Here is an 18,429-nt window from a genome sequence, read left to right as displayed (position 1 = left end):
GGAACATGTTGGGACAACAAACATCCTGTGTTTGAGAGCCCATATCCAAATGTTTTGAGATAGCTAGGATAGCCCTGGAGAGTAGGTGCCCCCTTGTTTGTTCAGGTAGTACATGGCTGTGGTGCCATCTGTCAAGATCAGGACTGTCTTCCCCTGTAACTGTGCCTGAAGGGCTTTCAATGCTTTGAATACTGCCAATCGTTCCAACAGATTTATGTGGTTGGACGCTACTTGTGGGGACCACACGCTGTTCGCCGTCTGCTGAAGCGGGTGAGCCACCCAACCCGCGAGAGATGCGTCGGTTGTGAGAGTGGCTTCTACTGCAGGCGTGGTGAAGGTTTTCCCTCGACCACCACTGCAGAGAGAGAACGAGGGCTGGCGAGACAACTACCAGATCTTCCCATTGTCTGCTGGCCTGACACCACTGGTTGTTGAGAAACTCTTGGATGGGACGCATGCGCAGGTGCGCGTGAGGAACTAAGTAAATGCATGACGCCATTGTTCCCAACAGTCGCATGGCCTTGTGTACCGTCACTTCCAGACTGGCTACATAATGTAGGGGTGTCACGGTATTAGTTTTATGACGGTACGATAACCTTCTTGCCAAATGACGGTATATCATGGTTATCGCGGTATAGCAGGTGGAGTTAACTAATCTTAACAAATATTTTCTAAAAGGTCATAAATTGTCAGATTTATCATCACAAACAAAACCAGAAACCCAGGGCCAGAATTGGGCTTTTCAACATACTTTCCACTGAAATGCCACCCCTTGCTTCCACCAAACACACGTGTGAAGAGAAGGAGGGGATTGTGGGGGGGAGCCCTGCTGCGACTGGCAAAGCAAACTGAATAGCTTTTCTTAAGTGGTCATTTAGGCTTTTAGCTCCCCCATTGGCTACTGGTGAAAATGAACATGTTGCCATCTTGATAACCTGCATGCCACAGATTAATGGAGGCTGATGGTAGTATACGCTTGTGCGCATACGCACACACGCTCTCTTTACTTTACAGCCTTTAGTTTACTTGCGGGCCAAAAGGTGTTCAGTAATCACGGACATGTTACCCTTTGGTATGGAAGCAGGGAATACCCACAGAGCTGAGTGAATTTCGCAGTGTGACTTATTATATGTAAATTCAATGATGGAACCAGGGAAATCCCCCATTGTCATATGTTTAGCAAACAATATCCATTATAAATATATAAATCCCAAAGCCGCTATCCCAAAGTAAACCCTTTTCCTTCTTGGCACTGTATTTATTCTTCCTATTGCTAACATATTGATTTTATGTCAGGCATGTGTGGTTTATGGAATGGCATTAAAAACTGCTCCAACTGAAACTACTTGGCCGACGGCACATCCAACAGTGCAAGACCAAGACTGTGCAGCACTTGCTTACTGCAGCCTTTCCAAATCAGATTGAAAAGCACACTTAATGGTATAAACGGTATACCGGTATAAACAATGTGACGGTTATTATTGTTCAATTAAGTGGTTCACGGTATCTTTAACGGTATACCGTTACATCCCTAACATACTGAGGGATCTGAAACAGCAAGTTTTGAACCCTCTCGTTGGAGGGGAAGACAAGGCAGTCTTTTGTCTGAATTAGAGCCCCTAGAAACTGTTTGACTTTACTGGGGTCTATACTAGATTTCTTCTTGTTGATGGAGAATCCAAGACTGAATAAGAGGTCTATTGTCTTCAGAGTGTTCAATAGGCATGTCTCGTAGGATTCCCCTATTATGAGCCAGTCATCGAAGTAAGGGTAAACTGGGATGGATAGTCTGTGCAGGTGTGCTGCGCTACTGCCAGTACTTTTGTAAAAACCCTCGGTGCCAAAGCAATGCCAAAGGGGAGTACCTTGAACTGGTAGGGCTTGTCCTCTATCATGAACCGTAGGTATTTTCTGTGCGCTGGCAACATCGAAATATGAAAGTATGCATCCTTCATGTCCAGTGTTGCCATGTAATCCCTCGGTTTGAACGGCGGGATTGCTTCTTGTAAAGTGACCATACAAAACCTTTGAGGTTTGACAAACTTGTTCGCTGGGCGCAAGGCTAGCACAGAGCGCGTCGTGAGATCCTTTTTGGGTACAAGGAAGTACACTGAATAAATACCCTTGTTTACCTGTAGAATAGGGACAGCTTCTATGGCGTCCTTTCCTAGAAGGGTCTGCACCTCTTGCAGTAGGTTTTGCAGGTCGTCAGGCGTCTTGGTGGTCTGAATTGGGGTGGTCGGGCAAATTCTATACAGTACCCATGGGCGACAGCCTTGAGTACCCACTGGTTTGTTATCCCCTCCCATGCAGTAAGGAAAGATGTTATTTGCCCTCCGACCGGGGTGGCATGGGAGGGAACCTGGATCCGACGGTCATTTCTGACCAGAGGCCGGGGCGCCTCTGGGGTTGGAACCTCAGCCTCTACCTTTCCCACGCTGCTGTCCTCTGGGTGGGTAAGTGGTGGAGGTATTAGACCCTTGTCTGGAATCCCAGTTGTTTCTTGCATTATACTGGTTCTGGGGAAAACAAGATTGCCTACGAAAGGACTGGCGGGAGCCACTTCCTCTCTGACGAGAGGGTTTCTGTGTAATCTTTTGAAGGGACTTGAGTGTTTCGTGTTCTTTCTTGGCTGTTTCGAGTGCATTGTCCGCTGCCTTTCCAAACAGGTTGGTCTCTTCAATGGGTTTGTTAATTAGAGATGCTTGGGTCTTCGGTTTGAAGCCGGAGTTCATGCGCCATGCATGTCTCTTGAGCAAGGTACCTTGTGTCAGGGATATACCCTCTGTCTCGGCAGCATCCAGAGTGTTTTTGAGCACATTCTGTTTCACCTGCTTGCCCTTGGAAACGATTGAGAGCTACCTGGTCCGTGTAGGTTTTGCCACTTCTTGAAGGCCTTCTTGCAGAAGGTTTCACTGGATGTCTGCATAGCTGGCTAATAGCGTGGTGTTATTAGCTATACGGGTGGAAAACGCAGCAGCCGCAGTTACCCTTTTTCCTAGTGCATAAAGTCTCTTGGACTCCTTATCGGGTGGTGCCTCTTCTGTAGGCAGGGGAACACAAGCCTGTTTTCTAGTTGTGGTAACCACTAAAGAATCTGGAGTGGCATGACCCTTGATGTAGGCCGGGTCGGTCAGAGAAGGCCGAACAGCTTCTCCACCCTAGGGTTCACTGCACTGGTCTGGCCTGGTGTCAACAAGGAAGGTGCCAATCTACTTTTGACTGAGCTCAACAAAGGTAGTGCCTTGCTGGCCGGAGGTTTTTCCTTGAGTATATCCTCCACAAAATCAGTCTGAAAATGGTCAGCCGCCTTCTTCAAGATGGCGTTGAACGCCAGCTGCTCATCCACTGGGGAGGCTTGGCGGGCCGGAGTGCAGTGAGGGGAATCTATACACAGGACACCATGGTCCTGGGTGGGAGTAGGGGAGCTCCAGGGTTGAGCTTCAACCTGACGGCTGTCCTCCCAGTTGTCCATAAAACCTGTTTGATCATCCACATTGTAGTTTAAGAAAGGTGCCATCCTCATCCTGATCATAAGTGTCCATAACATCCCCATCTGTGAGGGCACAGGTATACTCTTCATGTAGATCCTCCAAGGTCCTTTGAATCTTGGATACAGGTGTAGAAAGAAAGTCAACTCGAGGCCTCTTGGGAGAAGAGACATTTTTCTAATCTGCCCATACAATCCTCAAATGTCTCCTTGGTCCATGAGGATGAACCAGAGGGATCCAGGGGAGGAAAGACTTCATCATCTTCTCTGTGGCATCGAGATTTGTCCTCGAACGTGCTAGACAAAGGCATAGGACACTCAGCATAGTCCCTGCGGGATTCGGGGCACTGCGGCGTGTCTTTCGGCACATCTCTAGGCTGTCGCCGGGTGTTTTCCCCGTAGCTTGACTCTCGCCAGGCCTGGTGAAGGCCGGGACGGGCGTTACAGACCAAGAGCAGCTGCCGTTAGGTCAATGGCTTCTGACATGGAGGCCTGTTCATCGCTAGTTCCCCCACCACTTTCGGCGGTTGCAGGAAGAACATTCGGCTTGTGACATGCCGTAGGCTGCCCACCGCTTCAAGCGGCGCTCCTTAAGCATTTTAGGGCGCAGGAGTCTACAGACCGCGCAACTAGTTTCTTTGTGGTCGAGCAGAAGACAGTTGTTGCACCGAGGGTGCTAGTCTTTCCACTGATATTTGGCCGTTCCCGAGGGACAAAATCTAAATGTCTTTTCCATAGCGAAAGACAGTTACAACGATGACAAAACCCAAGGAACAAAGAGGGTGAAAGAGGGAAGGCATACTTGTAAAGATTATATCCAACCCAACCCCACTCTCCCTACTGTGTAGGCCGGCCACAAGGCCCGGCCATGTGGATGGCAGCGCCGCCGGGATCAACAGATATCGAAAGTCCGCTGCAGTCATCGGCGTTGTCTCACAGGATTCAACTGTCAAAGTGACTTACCGGGAATAACGACAAAGTCGATAACAACAATAACGCTATCTCCATGTAAAAGCTCTGCATTAGGGCAACCAGTAATCTGGGCAGAAAAAAAACTATCTGAGGGACTTCAGCGCGTGGGGGATTTCGGGTACACTACACGTCACAGTAGGGATAGTGTTACAGACACGGCTATTCCGCCGTCCCCCTTCGATCCTTGAAAGACAAGATGCAATACTCCGCAGTTACCACTGGATGTCGGACCATATGCACAGCATGTGATTCTAAGCAGATTAACGAGCATCAGAAGTGTATTTTCCTATATGTTGTTTATAATCGCACTTTAACCTTTCTTGGCATAGTACATCTTGTGTATCATTTATTCTCGAGGCTTCTCTGCCCTTCACTTATTAGTTCCCGGTTACGTTTACCCCAATATTCCTTGAGTAACTGGGTGTTTTCCCCTCTTCGTAGGATAGCGAGACCCACGTTCCATTGATGCTGCTCTCAGGATTATTTATGATCCTTCCTCTTCTATTTAAACCGTTCAAGTTCAACAGACATTATTATGACTTAATCAACTGTACTTCGACCAGTCTTTATGCTTTCATAATGAGCCCCTCTTGGCCTCCTTGTTCTCCCAAGTCTGTTGGGGGAACGTCAGCGGGGCCTGTACAGGGGTGCGACATTCTACGCTCGGTTTCTCTGTTAGCTCTATTCCTCCAGCGTCTTCTCTCCCTCTATCTGGGCATCTCGGTAACCTGACAGGAGACTAGAGCATTTGCCAATTCCTGATCGGTCTGGTGATGTTAGATGGGCAGCCTGACCACCATAACGTACTTGTGGTTACCCCACCTTCCCACTTTGGGCTCCACTCCCCTCTGCTTTGCACTTTCTGCACACGCTGGGCTTCCAGCAATCCTTTCCCCATGTTCAGAGCACTTCTGAATGTCGCGGGCTCTGCTGCTCTCTCTAGCACTGCCACGTGTCCAGGGGCCTCCCCTGCCAGAGTATGCGTTCCTCTCTATAAGCTTTGTTGGGCCTGCAAGCTCTTCAACCTCCTCATCCCCGTTGACGGGAGATTTATATTTGAAAATATATTTTCATTTTCTTTCTGTGACATGGTTTAGGGAGTCCTTGGCCACTAAGGGGAACCCTCTCCTGGTGAGGTGGTGCCACTTGCTGCTACCCCTCGGGAGGGTACTGCAGAGTGGGTTCCCCCCACTAGCCTAACAGGGAGGGGCCGGGGGGCTCTCCCTGGGTAGAAGGGACGAATTTCCTGGATTTATCACAGTTGTAAATGGCAATATAAGCAGCAGCAAGGGCCTTGCTCACACTTGAGTGAATGTCATTACACAAATCACAAAGTTCACAGCATCTTTCAGATCTTCAGGATTACAATTCTAGCATTCAAAACCTGACACTCCAGCTAGTGCAAGCACGGTTACAACCATTTTTAAAAAAATGTAAATTAAATGTTTTCACTTGTAACTGAAATAGAAATTAAGCAAGAAGTTTTTTCAACTTCTAAGCACTGTAATTATCATTGCCTCTGTCAATTTATCATCTTGGGAAAGATGCATGTCTAACTGTACAGTCAACATTTGACCCATGAGATTCTGTGAATGCAATGGAAGCTCAGAGTGTTAGTGCACATCTGCTCCATTTATGAGAGGGTGCCCCTGTATTATGTGCTTTATCTGTTAATTGAGAGAAAACCGCTTTTTAGTCACAATGTGGACTGCCGACGCATGTCAATCATTTAACATTTCGCATGCCTCAGATGGAAGTCATTTACTTTTTACTCTCTTGTGAAGGAAAAAAAACAAATTTTTACTCCCTTGAAATTGCATTTACTCTCAAAGTTTCAAAATAGGGAGTCAAATAATTCCACCTCTAAATCATTATCTGGAGCACTGACACAAGCTACCTTAACCATTATCACTGTCCTTGCATCAGTAGGGCTCTGCCAATGCATTTCCATGCCTACATACTCCAGAAGACGCTCCCAGAATCAAGTATTAGTATAACACTTTGATAAAGGGTTTCATACCAGATTCAACTTGCTTTCACGTGTTGGAATCTGTGTTAGTAGCACGCTGAATGGTATTCAAAATCTGAAAAATGATCACTTGGTCCTCTTGGGATTCAAACCCTTTTACTGCAATTCTGGCTCATTATTACTCATTATTTTTACAGTATTGGTATTAGGAAACTCAAGCATGTTAACTGAATCTAGCAGTACCAAACAAGGCATGTTTTATTAGTTTACAATACCAACTAGCTTAAATGCAGCATTTGGAATAAATTGTCAAAATGACATGTGCATTCAGTTTTTAGGCTGATCAGAGATTTCATAAAGCCATTGGAAATATGTCAATTATTTAGTCAATTGGGGACCTTAATGGCTAAACAAGGTAAATGACCAGCAGTTTTATCATCAAGTGATATTATAGTCTATGGTTTGTTACTTTGCAGTTAATTGTGCGTGTTAGTCCGTGGATAATCCAGTTAGAACTACATGGAAGACAACAGGTAGACAACACCACACTTCATTAGCTATGTTGATTCAGTGATTTGGAGGAATTACAAAAGGACAAAAACAGGCACATTAACATAACGGTAACAAACTCACTTGTTGCCAAAAAATGTCCCAGGCCTGCAACCAATGATCCGATTGATCCATACAGGATTGACTCCCGTGCACAAGGAGTGTTCTGAACATCTAGAAATCCAAGCAGCTTAAAGGACTGCAAGAAATAAAATAAACAAAACATATTTAAGACATTTAACTACGATAATGCCAAATGCAGCACTGATTTCACTTTCAAATTGATCTTCGGGGTTATAGTTTGAATCTTAGTGTGCAACACCGTTTTTGAAATTAAAAAGGAATACAATTCAGGAATGCGAACAATGCATTTCCCACAAATATGGTAGTTTGTTTGACCAGCAAGCCAAAAACTAAACAGCCATTGGTAAAGCTAGCAGTTTTGGCAACTGGGATAGGCCTTTCCCAGGCACTGCCCTAATGGTACTACCTGCCAATAAGATAGCAACAGTTTGCAAATTGTGCTAGTACCTGGGCATATTAGCACAGCGTCTGGCAAATGCCCACAACAAGAGCCAAAACTGCTTGCTTTACATGAAGTTAGTACAAGTAACAGTTGCAATGACAAATATTACTTGTATGTCAAGTCGCTGAGGCACACTTGTTTAAGTCATTTGTATTACACGAAGTGATGGTTTATAGCTACAATTAAATAATTACCTTTCAGAATACTGCTTTGAAATAAAATTGCAATCCTCTAAAAAGCGAGAGTGAGCTCAGAGATTCTGGAAGAGGGAGGAAGATGTTTTTATTATTATTGTATTTATTGAGAGGGGACCTAGCTTTGGAAGCAAGAGAGTGCTTTACAGAGGTATACACCAATACAGATACATAACTGAGCGCTTTACAGATGTGTACAACATTACAGATGCATAACAGTGCTTTTCAGTGGTAACAACAGAACAGGTATACAGAGGCGGGTAGGATACAGAGGAAGGGCACAGCAATACCGGGTGGCGGTGAGGAGAGGGTGGCGTCTAGCGAGTCAGGTTGCGCTAGGGGCAACGTGATGGCCCTGGTGTTGATGAGGAGACTGCCTGAAGAGGTGAGCCTCGAGTTCTTTTCCGAATTGTAGAAGCGTCGGGGTGAGTCTGATGCCAACGAGAGGCGGTTCCATAGTCTTGAGGCGTAGGCAGAGAAGGCTTGTTTTCTAGTCCTTTCCTTTTTGTAGCAGCAGATTTCAAATCTGCACGTGTCCTGGCTTCTGGTGGTGCACTGTCCGCTGGAGATGCAGAGTTACTCCATGAGGTAGCTTGGTGACTTGAGGGCGAGTGCCTTATAGATGATGCAGCAAGACTTGAAGGCGACTGATGTTTGCAGTGGGAGCCAGTGAAAGTCGAGGAGGGTCGGGGGTATGTGGTATCTGCGTAGACCCTTGATGAGGCATGTAGCCGCATGTAGGACACTTCTCAGTGGCACAAGGGAGGATGACAGGAGGTCTTCGAGGAGTGCCTCGCCCCCATCCAGGTGGGATAGGACCAGTGCTTGAACGGTGGATCTAAAGCTGTCAAGTGAGATGAAGGGCTTGCCTTTTCGCAGGTGGGAGAGCGGATACCAAGCTGTCTGAGTTTTCTTAGCTATGTGTGTCTTGAAGGCGAGGCGTTTGTCAATGTGGAACCTAAGGGACTTGGCACCATAGGTGAGACTGGGTGTGAAGCCCTAGGTGCGAGTTCATGGTTGATAGCCATGTCTGTATGTCTGGGTGTTTGCGGTTAGTGAGGAGTAGCAATTTGGTCTTGGAGGGGTTGAGCTTCAAGTATGCACTGGACATCCAAGACTGGATCACTGAGAGGCAGGTTTTGAGCCTATGGATGTCCTTGATGGGAGTCAATCTTGAGGTATAGCGATGTGCCATCAGCGTATTGGTGGATGTGGATGTTGTGTGTGGCTAGGAGGGTTCCCAGTGGCTGCTCCATGTATAGATTGAAGATCCCTGGGGAAGAGGACGGAACCCTGCGGGACCCCACAGGTGACAGGTGGCATTGGCGATCTAGAGGAGATCATCTGAACAAACTGCTTGCGGTTGGCGAGGTAGGACTTGAACCAGTGTGGGTTGCCGATCCCCATGCGCTGATGCAGGCTGTAGGGTGTCCATTAACGCCTGGTGGTCTACCGTGTCGAAAGCGGCCGAGAGGTTGAGTAGAACCAGGAGGCAGGGATGGCCGTCAAGGATGTTGAGGGTGTGGTCAACCACTCTATGGTTGCGGTTTCCATGCTGCATCTGGGTCTGAATCCGGATTGGGAGGTGTGGAGGAGATTGTTGGTGTCAAGGTGTTGCAGCAGTTGTGTGGCTACCACTTTCTCAATGATCTTACCTAGGAAGGGAAGATGGGTGATGGGGCGATAGTTAGCTAGGCTGTTGGGATCCAGAGTGGGTTCATTTAGTAGAGGGAGGATTTGCCCTGTTTTTAGGGTCGATGGGAAGGTGCCTTGAGTAAGGGAGTTGATGATCTCCAGGTAGGGAAGGAGAGCTTTTGCAGGAGGGTTTTGAGAATGGTGCGCTTCTACCCACAGGGTTGGAGGGGGGCTGTCTCAGGCAGTGGGTGGTGGTGGGAATGAGTGAGCTAAAGCCAAAACACCAACAGGCTGTGCGTCACTTCTCAGATCTTCACTGCCCATGCCAATAGATTTTGCTTACAGGCAGTGCTTACAGTGCCACCCAATAGCAAAAACGAATAAGCATTGGCAATGCCAACAGTTCTGGCTTTTGTCTAGACATGGGAAAGGTCTTTGCCAGGCATTGCCGTAATGATATTAACAGGCCGTTAATGGCAGCAGCTGAAAAGTGGTGCACATACCTGGGCATGTGATGGCAGTGCATGGAGAATGCTCATCGAATACCTATACACAAGCCAGAACTGTTGAAGGACATGCACTCTGCTTGTGAATCAAGGGTCTGAAAGCAGACCTGGTTAAGACATTGATCACACCAGTAGCAGTTTACAGCGACAATTAAACCATTAACTCCCAGAATACTGCTCTGAAAAAGAAAAAAAAATAGCAGGCACTTTGAGTGCAAAGTTAGATTTTAAGGCTTGATTAAGCAAGCACAGAGATCCCATGAGGGTGTGTTTTGGGTGGGTAGGGGCAGGAAATGGGAAGCTGACCATGGGCAGTGAATGGGTTGGTAAATGGCCAAACACCTACAAGCACTGTGTCCCTCCTCTTATTCCATCTCTCCCTAGCTGTACTCCAGCGCATTCGGTCCAGTTTATAGGTGGTGCTAAAATGCTAACTTATAGCCAAAACTAAAAATGCCCTGTCCAGCCATGTTCTGCAAGTATAAAAACGGGCCCAGTTACAAATGCCCAGGAATGATCCTTAAAGTGTTCATCTATCTGTTTGGAAGGCATTTTTCTTACTATAGGAATGACTGCATTCTACTCCTATTGAGAATAAACATCCATAGTCCTACTGCAATGGTCTCTTTTAATGTGTCTAGCCTGATCATAAGCAAGGTGGTTGGGGGCTTTTAGTAGGGTGAAGGAGTCAAAGAAGGACTGAATACACAATGTACCAAATTGTTAGTCAGTGCTGCTTGACCACTACGTAGATTCTGCAATCACTTAACATCAGTACAACATTTCCGGTCTAGCTTTGGTGTCCCAGCAGCAGGTCTACAGATTGTGCTGGTGTTAGGCCATGGGTGCACAACATACGGTCCACGGGCCAGTTGCAGCCCACCATGCTCCTTTGTCCGGCCCGCGAGGCACAAACACTTTCCTAATGGAGGGCGGCCCGCAAGCAGCATCGGCGGCCCTCCATTAGGAAAGTCTTTGTTGTCTTCCGGGCCGGACAAAACAATGGCCGTCATTGGCTTAGCACACACGCACCACGTCGCTCCTACGAGCCACGTAGTGCGTGTGTGCTGCACCAATGGAGGGCCAGCACTACGGCTAGAGTGGTCCATAAGGCTTGATGCCGGAAGGCATTTCAGTGTTGGACCACGGCAGCCGTAGTACGATTCCAGCGACTTCCAGCAAGTCTCCGGTGAGTGGTCTGTTTGCGTTTGTGTGTCGGGTCTGTTTTGCTGTATGTTTGTGTGTGTATGTTGAGATGCGGGGGTGGGGGTGTCGGATTTGTATGAATGTTTGGATTCAAATGTTGTTTGTGTATGTTGAGATGCGGGTGTGGGGGGGCGTCGGATGTGTATGAATGTTTGGATTTGAATGTTTTTGTGTGTAGAGATGCGGGGGTGGGGGGTGTCGGGTGTGCATGAATGTTTGTTTTGGAGTGTAAGTGCGGTGTATGTTGAGATGCAGGGTCTGTATGTGTGCATGCTTGCTAGTTTGTATGCTGATTTGGGGGGGTGGGGGTTCGGGTCTGTATGGGTGCATGTTTGTGTGTGTGCTCAGTTGGGGGGTGGTGGTTCGGGTCTGTTTGGGTGCATGCTTGAGTGTGTGCTGAAATGGGGGGCGGGGGGTTCGGGTGTGTATGGGTGCATGTTTGTGTGTGTGCTGAGTTGGGGGTGGGGGTTTGGAGTTGGGGGTGGGGGATTCGGGTCTGTATGGGTGCTGGTTTGTGTGTGCTGAGTTGGGGGGTGGGGGTTTGGAGTTGGGGCGGGGGTTCGGGTCTGTATGGGTGCTGGTTTGTGTGTGCTGATTTGGGGGGTGGTGGTTCAGAGTTGGGGGTGGGGGTTTGGGTGTGTATGGGTGCATGTTTGTGTGTGCTGAGTTGGGGTGTGGGGGTTTGGAGTTGGGGTGGAGGGTTCGGGTCTGTATGAGTGCTGGTTTGTGTGTGCTGATTTGGGGGGTTCGGAGTTGGGGGTGGGGGGGTTCGGGTGTGTATGGGTGCATGGTTGGGGGTTGAGGGAGCCATGGGGCATAGTGTTTGGTTGGGGGTGAGGGGGCCATGGGGCATAGTGTTTGGTTGGGGGTTGAGGGAGCCATGCGGCATAGTGTTTGGTTGGGACAGAGGGGGCCATGGGCATAGTGTTCGGTTGGGGTTGAGGGTGTCATGGGGCATAGTGTTTGGTTGGGGTTGAGGGTGCCATGGGGCATAGTGTTTGGTTGGGGGTGAGGGGGCCATGGGGCATAGTGTTTGGTTGAGGGAGCCATGGGGCATAGTGTTTGGTTGGGGGTGAGGGAGCCATGGGGCATAGTGTTTGGTTGGGGGTGAGGGTGCCATGGGGCATAGTGTTTGGTTGGGGGTGAGGGTGCCATGGGGCATAGTGTTTGGTTGAGGGGTGGGGGCCATGGGGCATAGTGTTTGGTTGAGGGGTGGGGGCCATGGGGCATAGTGTTTGGTTGAGGGGTGGGGGCCATGGGGCATAGTGTATGGTTGGGGGTTGAGGGAGCCATGGGGCATAGTGTTTGGTTGAGGGTGCCATGGGGCATAGTGTTTGGTTGAGGGGTGAGGATGCCATGGGGCATAATGTTTGGTTGGGGGTGAGGGTGCCATGGGGCATAGTGTTTGGTTGAGGGGTGGGGGCCATGGGGCATAGTGTTTGGTTGGGGGCTAGGGGGCCATGTGGCATAGTGTTGCACTCCAAGAGTGAGCCCAATAATAAAGCTAAAAACAGGCACAGTTAGGAGACGTGCATCCTTTGCTTTTTGAGGAAACCTGACTCAACGAAGGCCATACTCCTCTTGGGCAACCCAAACAGCAAACTATAGCAGTCCAAAATAACAGAATGTCCAATCTAGGGTCAATAAAATATATATAAGTTAATTAAACAGACGCGATACAATAACTAAATAGAAATAAATTATAACAATGGAAAATGTGTAGTACAAAATGTAAGTTTGAAATGCAAATAAAAATTGTTACACCTCAAAAACATTCTTTTTCCATGTGTTTAATACAAATTGGGGGTTTAAAAAGCCTCCTGCCATGCCTCGCCAACCACCCCGCTCACATTTACTTTTCGGCCCACTTTAGTCCTCTTGTAAGGTACTTTCGGCCCTCTGTCAAAATCAGTTGTGCATCCCTGTGTTAGGCAGAAACCTGTGTAGTTCCCTTAGGGACCATTGCAAAAGGCTTAAAGGCATGGTCCAGTAAACATTTTTATTGTCCCTACGGGTCGGCCATGTTTTTTTTAAGCCCAAGTGGCTCGATTTTAGAAAACTTTCCTATGGACCTTACCCGAGTTTTCGTCTATTAAACGCAAGCGAAAACAGGCACCAGGGAGCAGCCATTTTGTGATAATCCTATCACTTGCCGCATCGCCCTGGCTGACATGCTTCTGCGGCACTAAATCAAATCCCCCGCCCCCGAGCCCGTCATCAGCAGACTCGTACCACCCATTTCCCAACGCCAAAGCACGTCTCGTGTCAACAATCGCTGCGCCTCAGCTAATGACGTGTCGCCATGGAAATGGCAGGACGCCTCTTTCCTCAATAAGTATAAACAGACCGTTTCCCAACACACAGCAGCAGATTTTCGATTCCATTCCTCTCTGTGTTACTTTGAGTATTCTGTGACTCGTTTCTGTGCTCTGGTCAGCTACCTTCGCCGCTTGTAGCCCGTGTGAATACCTGTACCATCTCTGTAAATTATTTTACTTTGTTTACCACACAATGGCTACAATAATGCCCTACATGTACGAGCCCGAGTATACCGAGGAGGAACTACTGGAAAGGGAAGCATGCGAAAACGATGGGGATTCGGACGGCAGTTGGGAGGACGATTCAACAGAAGAAGAGCCTGGGCCTAGTCGCATAGACGGCGTCTCCACCTGGTGCACATGCAATCGGTGCGAGAATGCCAACCGAGGACGAGAACTGCTGCTGCCGAGAAAACTCGGGATGCCTGGCCTACATTTCGGAATGCGAGCCACGATCGCAATGCATCACCGAGCTGCCAGACTTCAGGGAAGCCTGCCTCACATGGGCCGTGTTGAGAATAATGATGGTGCTTATGCACGAACTTCGCGCAACTGTTCGTCCTCGTAATCCGAGTAACAAGTAAGTATACTCTGCTTGTCATGCCACTCCTATTTCATGTTCTTCTACTATATTCAAAATTATATATTCATATCATAGTAACGCATGAAAGTCGTTCAGTAGTGTGCATTGTCTAGATAGCATTTGTCCGTGCAGAATGCCATTAGTTACAAGAATTTTCATTGACAACAAACATTTATTAAACTTATCTTTGTCATTTAAAAACAGTTTGTTTCATTCCTTTTCACAGGTGGTACAGGCTGGTGGCCTATCGTTCCTTTACATGGTGGCTCCACGGGAGGCTTGGACAGCGCGTTCGAAGAGTGATACCCGCCTGTGCCGTTCGTGCCATAAGAGAAACGTTCCCGAGTGACAGCGGTCAGTACAGGGGATTTTCTCTCGCTGTGCTGCAACCTGACCTGTATAATCTTTAAAGTCTTGTATTTTTGTGTCATGAAAATAAGATACAAAATAAAACACCACATATATTTTAACAACGGTTGTTTCAATTTTTTAAATGAATCAAGTGTGTCTCCATTCAAGGATGGATGTCAGACATCTGTGCTCCGAATGGGTGAAGGTCTGGTCGCTGTGAAGTAGGGTGGTCACTATCTATCTAAGCTAACATAACATATTCTCGATAATGCATGCACTAAATAACACTTGTTCAAGGTCTTTCAGTAGGTTATGTCTCTATAAAAGTCACACATATATCTATACTAACAATTACCATTGGATTATACAGGCCTTAGGGTCTTGACCACTATAATACACCGGTTGAAGTGTGGGTCTGTGCTCACAAGAATCTCCGGTATGTGGCATTTGTTATTGATAATCAACGATATACTATCAAAGGCAGTTCGCACCTGTGGATGAGCGCTGGCATGGGGGGCTGTCACAGGCGCAAACAGCCAAGGTGCCAAACAGCATGTACACTTCAAAAGGTATCCCACGCCCAGGGGCCATCGGTTACATGGCCTCCTGAGACCCCGTGTCTCCAGCCAGGCCTCCCCTTCAAGCAGGCCGCCCCCTGCAATCCACATAAGTGTGTCTCCATTCAGCAGTCTTCCTGTGCCTTATCTGCACGCCCCAGGCCCCTCCATCCCACCCACCCTCTATCAAAGGCAGTTCGCACCCGGGGGATGAGCGCTGGCATGGGGGGCTGTCACGGGCGCAAACGGCCAAGGTGCAAAACAGCATGTACACTTCAAAAGGTATCCCACGCCCAGGGGCCATCGGTCACATGGCCTCCTCAGACCCTGTGTCTCCAGCCAGGCCTCCCCTTCAAGCAGGCCGCCCCCCCTAAGACCACGACATACATACGTCATTCATTCACAAACACACCCCTGTTTCTAATACTTTATAAACCACTTGATATGTCTCATGAGAACATCTTTGTGCTTTGCAAGTCAACGTGCTACCTAGCAACCACTGAGATCTACGCTAATCTGCTCGTCGTCGTGCTATCCGTGAACTTCTGTGACCGCTTAGAGCAAACCCATCAGTGTGCTACCTGTGGCCACCCACCTATTCTCCTGCAACATACTGCTCTGCTTGCTGAATCCAACTGTTTGTTGGTCAACGTAAGGCCATGTATCCTAGTCATATTTCGCAGATTTTAAAATTTCTATCTATTTGCGAGTAGAGTACACAATAGTGCTATGTTCATTGGTCTCATTGCTATTGACTTGAGTTTCCATTGCTATGCTATCAATAGATCTATTTATTTTCATCTTTGTCTATTGTCATCGAATTGCATCCTTCGGGGTTCAGTCTATAATGCAAGCACGTTTCCTTCTCGTGCAAGACAGAACATCCAAGGGACGAGTCACATGTTCAGATTTTAGTCACATCATTTATACATTTCTGCAACTTATGCAAATACTAAGCTGCACATAATGAACTGGTATAGTTCCGGCGACCAAAACAAACCTTGCATTGATCATTGTATGATTCATTTACTTTTGTATCAAATCTTTATTCATGAAGATTGCATAATAATGTCGATATTTACTTTTCAGATTTATCAACAATGCCTGCCTGTCCGATTAGCGGTTGCCCTACGAAGGCCCATGTGAAATCTGAAGGCACTACAATGCATGTATTCCCGAAAACTGTTGATCGACTAAGAGAATGGGTCAGACATTGCGGCTATCCACTGGATGAGCTGGAAAGTAGAGTCCAACAAGTCTTACAGGACAAGAGGGGTGATTGATACCACATCTGTAGCCGGCACATTTCCTTGGACATGTACACAACATCTTGGGTAACAAAGAAGAATAAACGGCGAACGACACGGAAATTGCTCGAAAACGCTATTCCCACTCTATTCGTCCACATTCCGCCACCGGTGAGTCAAGTGTCCGGATTTAGTTTTAGGCCTTGCGGTAGTGTGTAGGTAGCCGAATGGATTAATTGATATTGTAGGTGTTCTATCCCTTGTAATAATTTCGATATTGATATGAGTGTATAGCTTTTTGAATAATGACATTTATCAATATATTCTTTTTCGATTTCATAACCCACAAACGAAATGTATATATATGGGAACAGGGAACTGTGCTGTATTGAGCATTTTTCAAGTATTCTGTCGCCTTGCATGGCTATTTTTAATATTGGCATTTCATTATCAATCATTAATTTACCTTTACAACTTCTTTACTATCCCTTGAATCTGAAGCAAGAACATTCTACATCCTTGACGTGGTCGCAGTTATCAACCACTTCTAGCGCATATCAGGTAATCTTACTAGGCTAATCCGCTACAGACTTGTTTTATGCACGTCAAGTAATAGTTTTATTCTATCGTTTTATTATTTTACCGAATGTTTGGTTAGTGCTTTCCAATTGATATACACCTTAGTTATCGTCCGCTGGTGTTTGTTTTCAGTTATAATTAGTGTTATCCATACTAATGCAAGTACTGTCTTTCAGGGAGATGCTGAAGCGTCCGCCACATCTACAACATTTCTAGATGTTCTTCACCAGCAGGAGGTATGGATACTGACAGCTCCATCGTTTGATTGTTCTACACATTTCATTCGTGGTTAGCCGTTGATATGTACATGTGCTGTCGACCTCAGGTGTGTGTTATGTTTTCACTATTGTAATCCTCACCAATGCAAGTACTATGTTTCAGGCAGTTGATGGAGCGTCAACCCCTGCACTTGATGCGGAGCCTGACATTCAAGTAATTCCAAGGGAAGTGGAAGCGGGACCATGCGTATACGAATCAGCGCAACAGCTTTCGGAAGTGCGCACTACATTTGCAACATACATAGATATTCTTCAGCAGCACGAGGTATGGATACTGACAGCTCCATCATGCGTGATCATATAACGTGATTCCATTTGCTATACTTTCTTCCCTATTAACCCAATTGCTGTGTTTCAGGGAGACAACGGAGCTTCCACTACAATCACAACATCCCATTTTGATGATGCAGATGTAAATAATTCGGAGAAATAACTCGATGAAATCTGCATATTTATATTTTCCTTGATCGTTTTAGACAATGCATCATTTGTGGTCATCTCTTTATATGTACCTGTGCCGCCCAAGTGTGTGTTATGTTTCCAATATTGAAAACCATACTAATGCAAGTACTGTGTTTCAGGGAGATGCTGATGCCTCCTCTCCAATACAACCATTCATGGCAGTCCATGCAGAGCCAGAGGTACGGATACTGACAGCTCCATCGAAATAGATCATCACTGGTCGAATACTTGTCGTTTGATTTGTTGCACACAATGTTTAAATCGTGTTTGGCTATTGAGATGTACCTGTGTGTTCGTCCTTGCGTGTGTTTTATGCTAACAATATTTTGATACATAGCAATGAAAGTACTATGTTTCAGGGAGATGATGGAGCCTCATTCCGTGCTGTCTATGCGGATACAGAAAATATAGTTGTTGCAGCGCAAGAGGAATAGAGGACATGCGGAAACGAATCGGAGCTACAGCGTGCAGATGTTGAAGGTCGAGTCAAAAAAGTTGACAAGAAAAAAAAACAAAAAAAGGTTAGTTACAAACAGTTAATAACTTTAAAAAAAATGTTTGTGCTGGGGACTATTTTATGTTTTTTTCCAGTCAATTGGACTACACTTGTGTTTAAACTGAACATCCCTTTTCCAATCTCTCCTCCAGTTACTCGTGGGTGTCAGAACTATACATACACAGACAGTTAAGCGAAAGAGATGTTGCTTGCCAGACCATGTACACTATGGAGGAACTATTAATTGAGGCGAGGTGTGTTCAGGCTCGAGATGCTCATGTCCAATGGCCAGAACATGAATTAACTGTGTTTGTAGAATACAGCAAAGTTGCATTGGACCATTGCTACAGTGCGACCGCACCACCACAAGAAGATGATATTGAATGTATTCAAGATAGCTCTGAAGTAGTTGCAGATCAATTCACACAATCTACACCCGCCAAAAAATTGCCACCCAAAAACATGTCGACATTGTTGTGTTCTCCCATCAATGTTGAAGTAGCAGATGTCG

General features: G+C 46.7%; 1 protein-coding gene across 1 annotated transcript in view; it reads right to left on the bottom strand.

Moving 5' to 3' along the window:
• The window catches only part of COX20 (cytochrome c oxidase assembly factor COX20), a gene marked incomplete at its 5' end in the record, with an annotated part of 328,320 nt that overhangs the window by 154,374 nt on the left and 155,517 nt on the right, over positions 1–18,429 (bottom strand). Inside the window, one exon of the mRNA XM_069608008.1 lies at positions 7,065–7,179. Coding sequence (XP_069464109.1) covers positions 7,065–7,179 — 115 coding nt within the window. The remainder of the gene's footprint in view (positions 1–7,064; positions 7,180–18,429) is intronic.

The sequence above is a fragment of the Ambystoma mexicanum genome, chromosome 4q, assembly GCF_040938575.1.
Source record: "Ambystoma mexicanum isolate Mex_15411 chromosome 4q, UKY_AmexF1_1, whole genome shotgun sequence".
NCBI classification, from domain to species: Eukaryota; Metazoa; Chordata; class Amphibia; order Caudata; family Ambystomatidae; genus Ambystoma; species Ambystoma mexicanum.
This window is presented reverse-complemented; position numbering and strand designations above follow the sequence as displayed.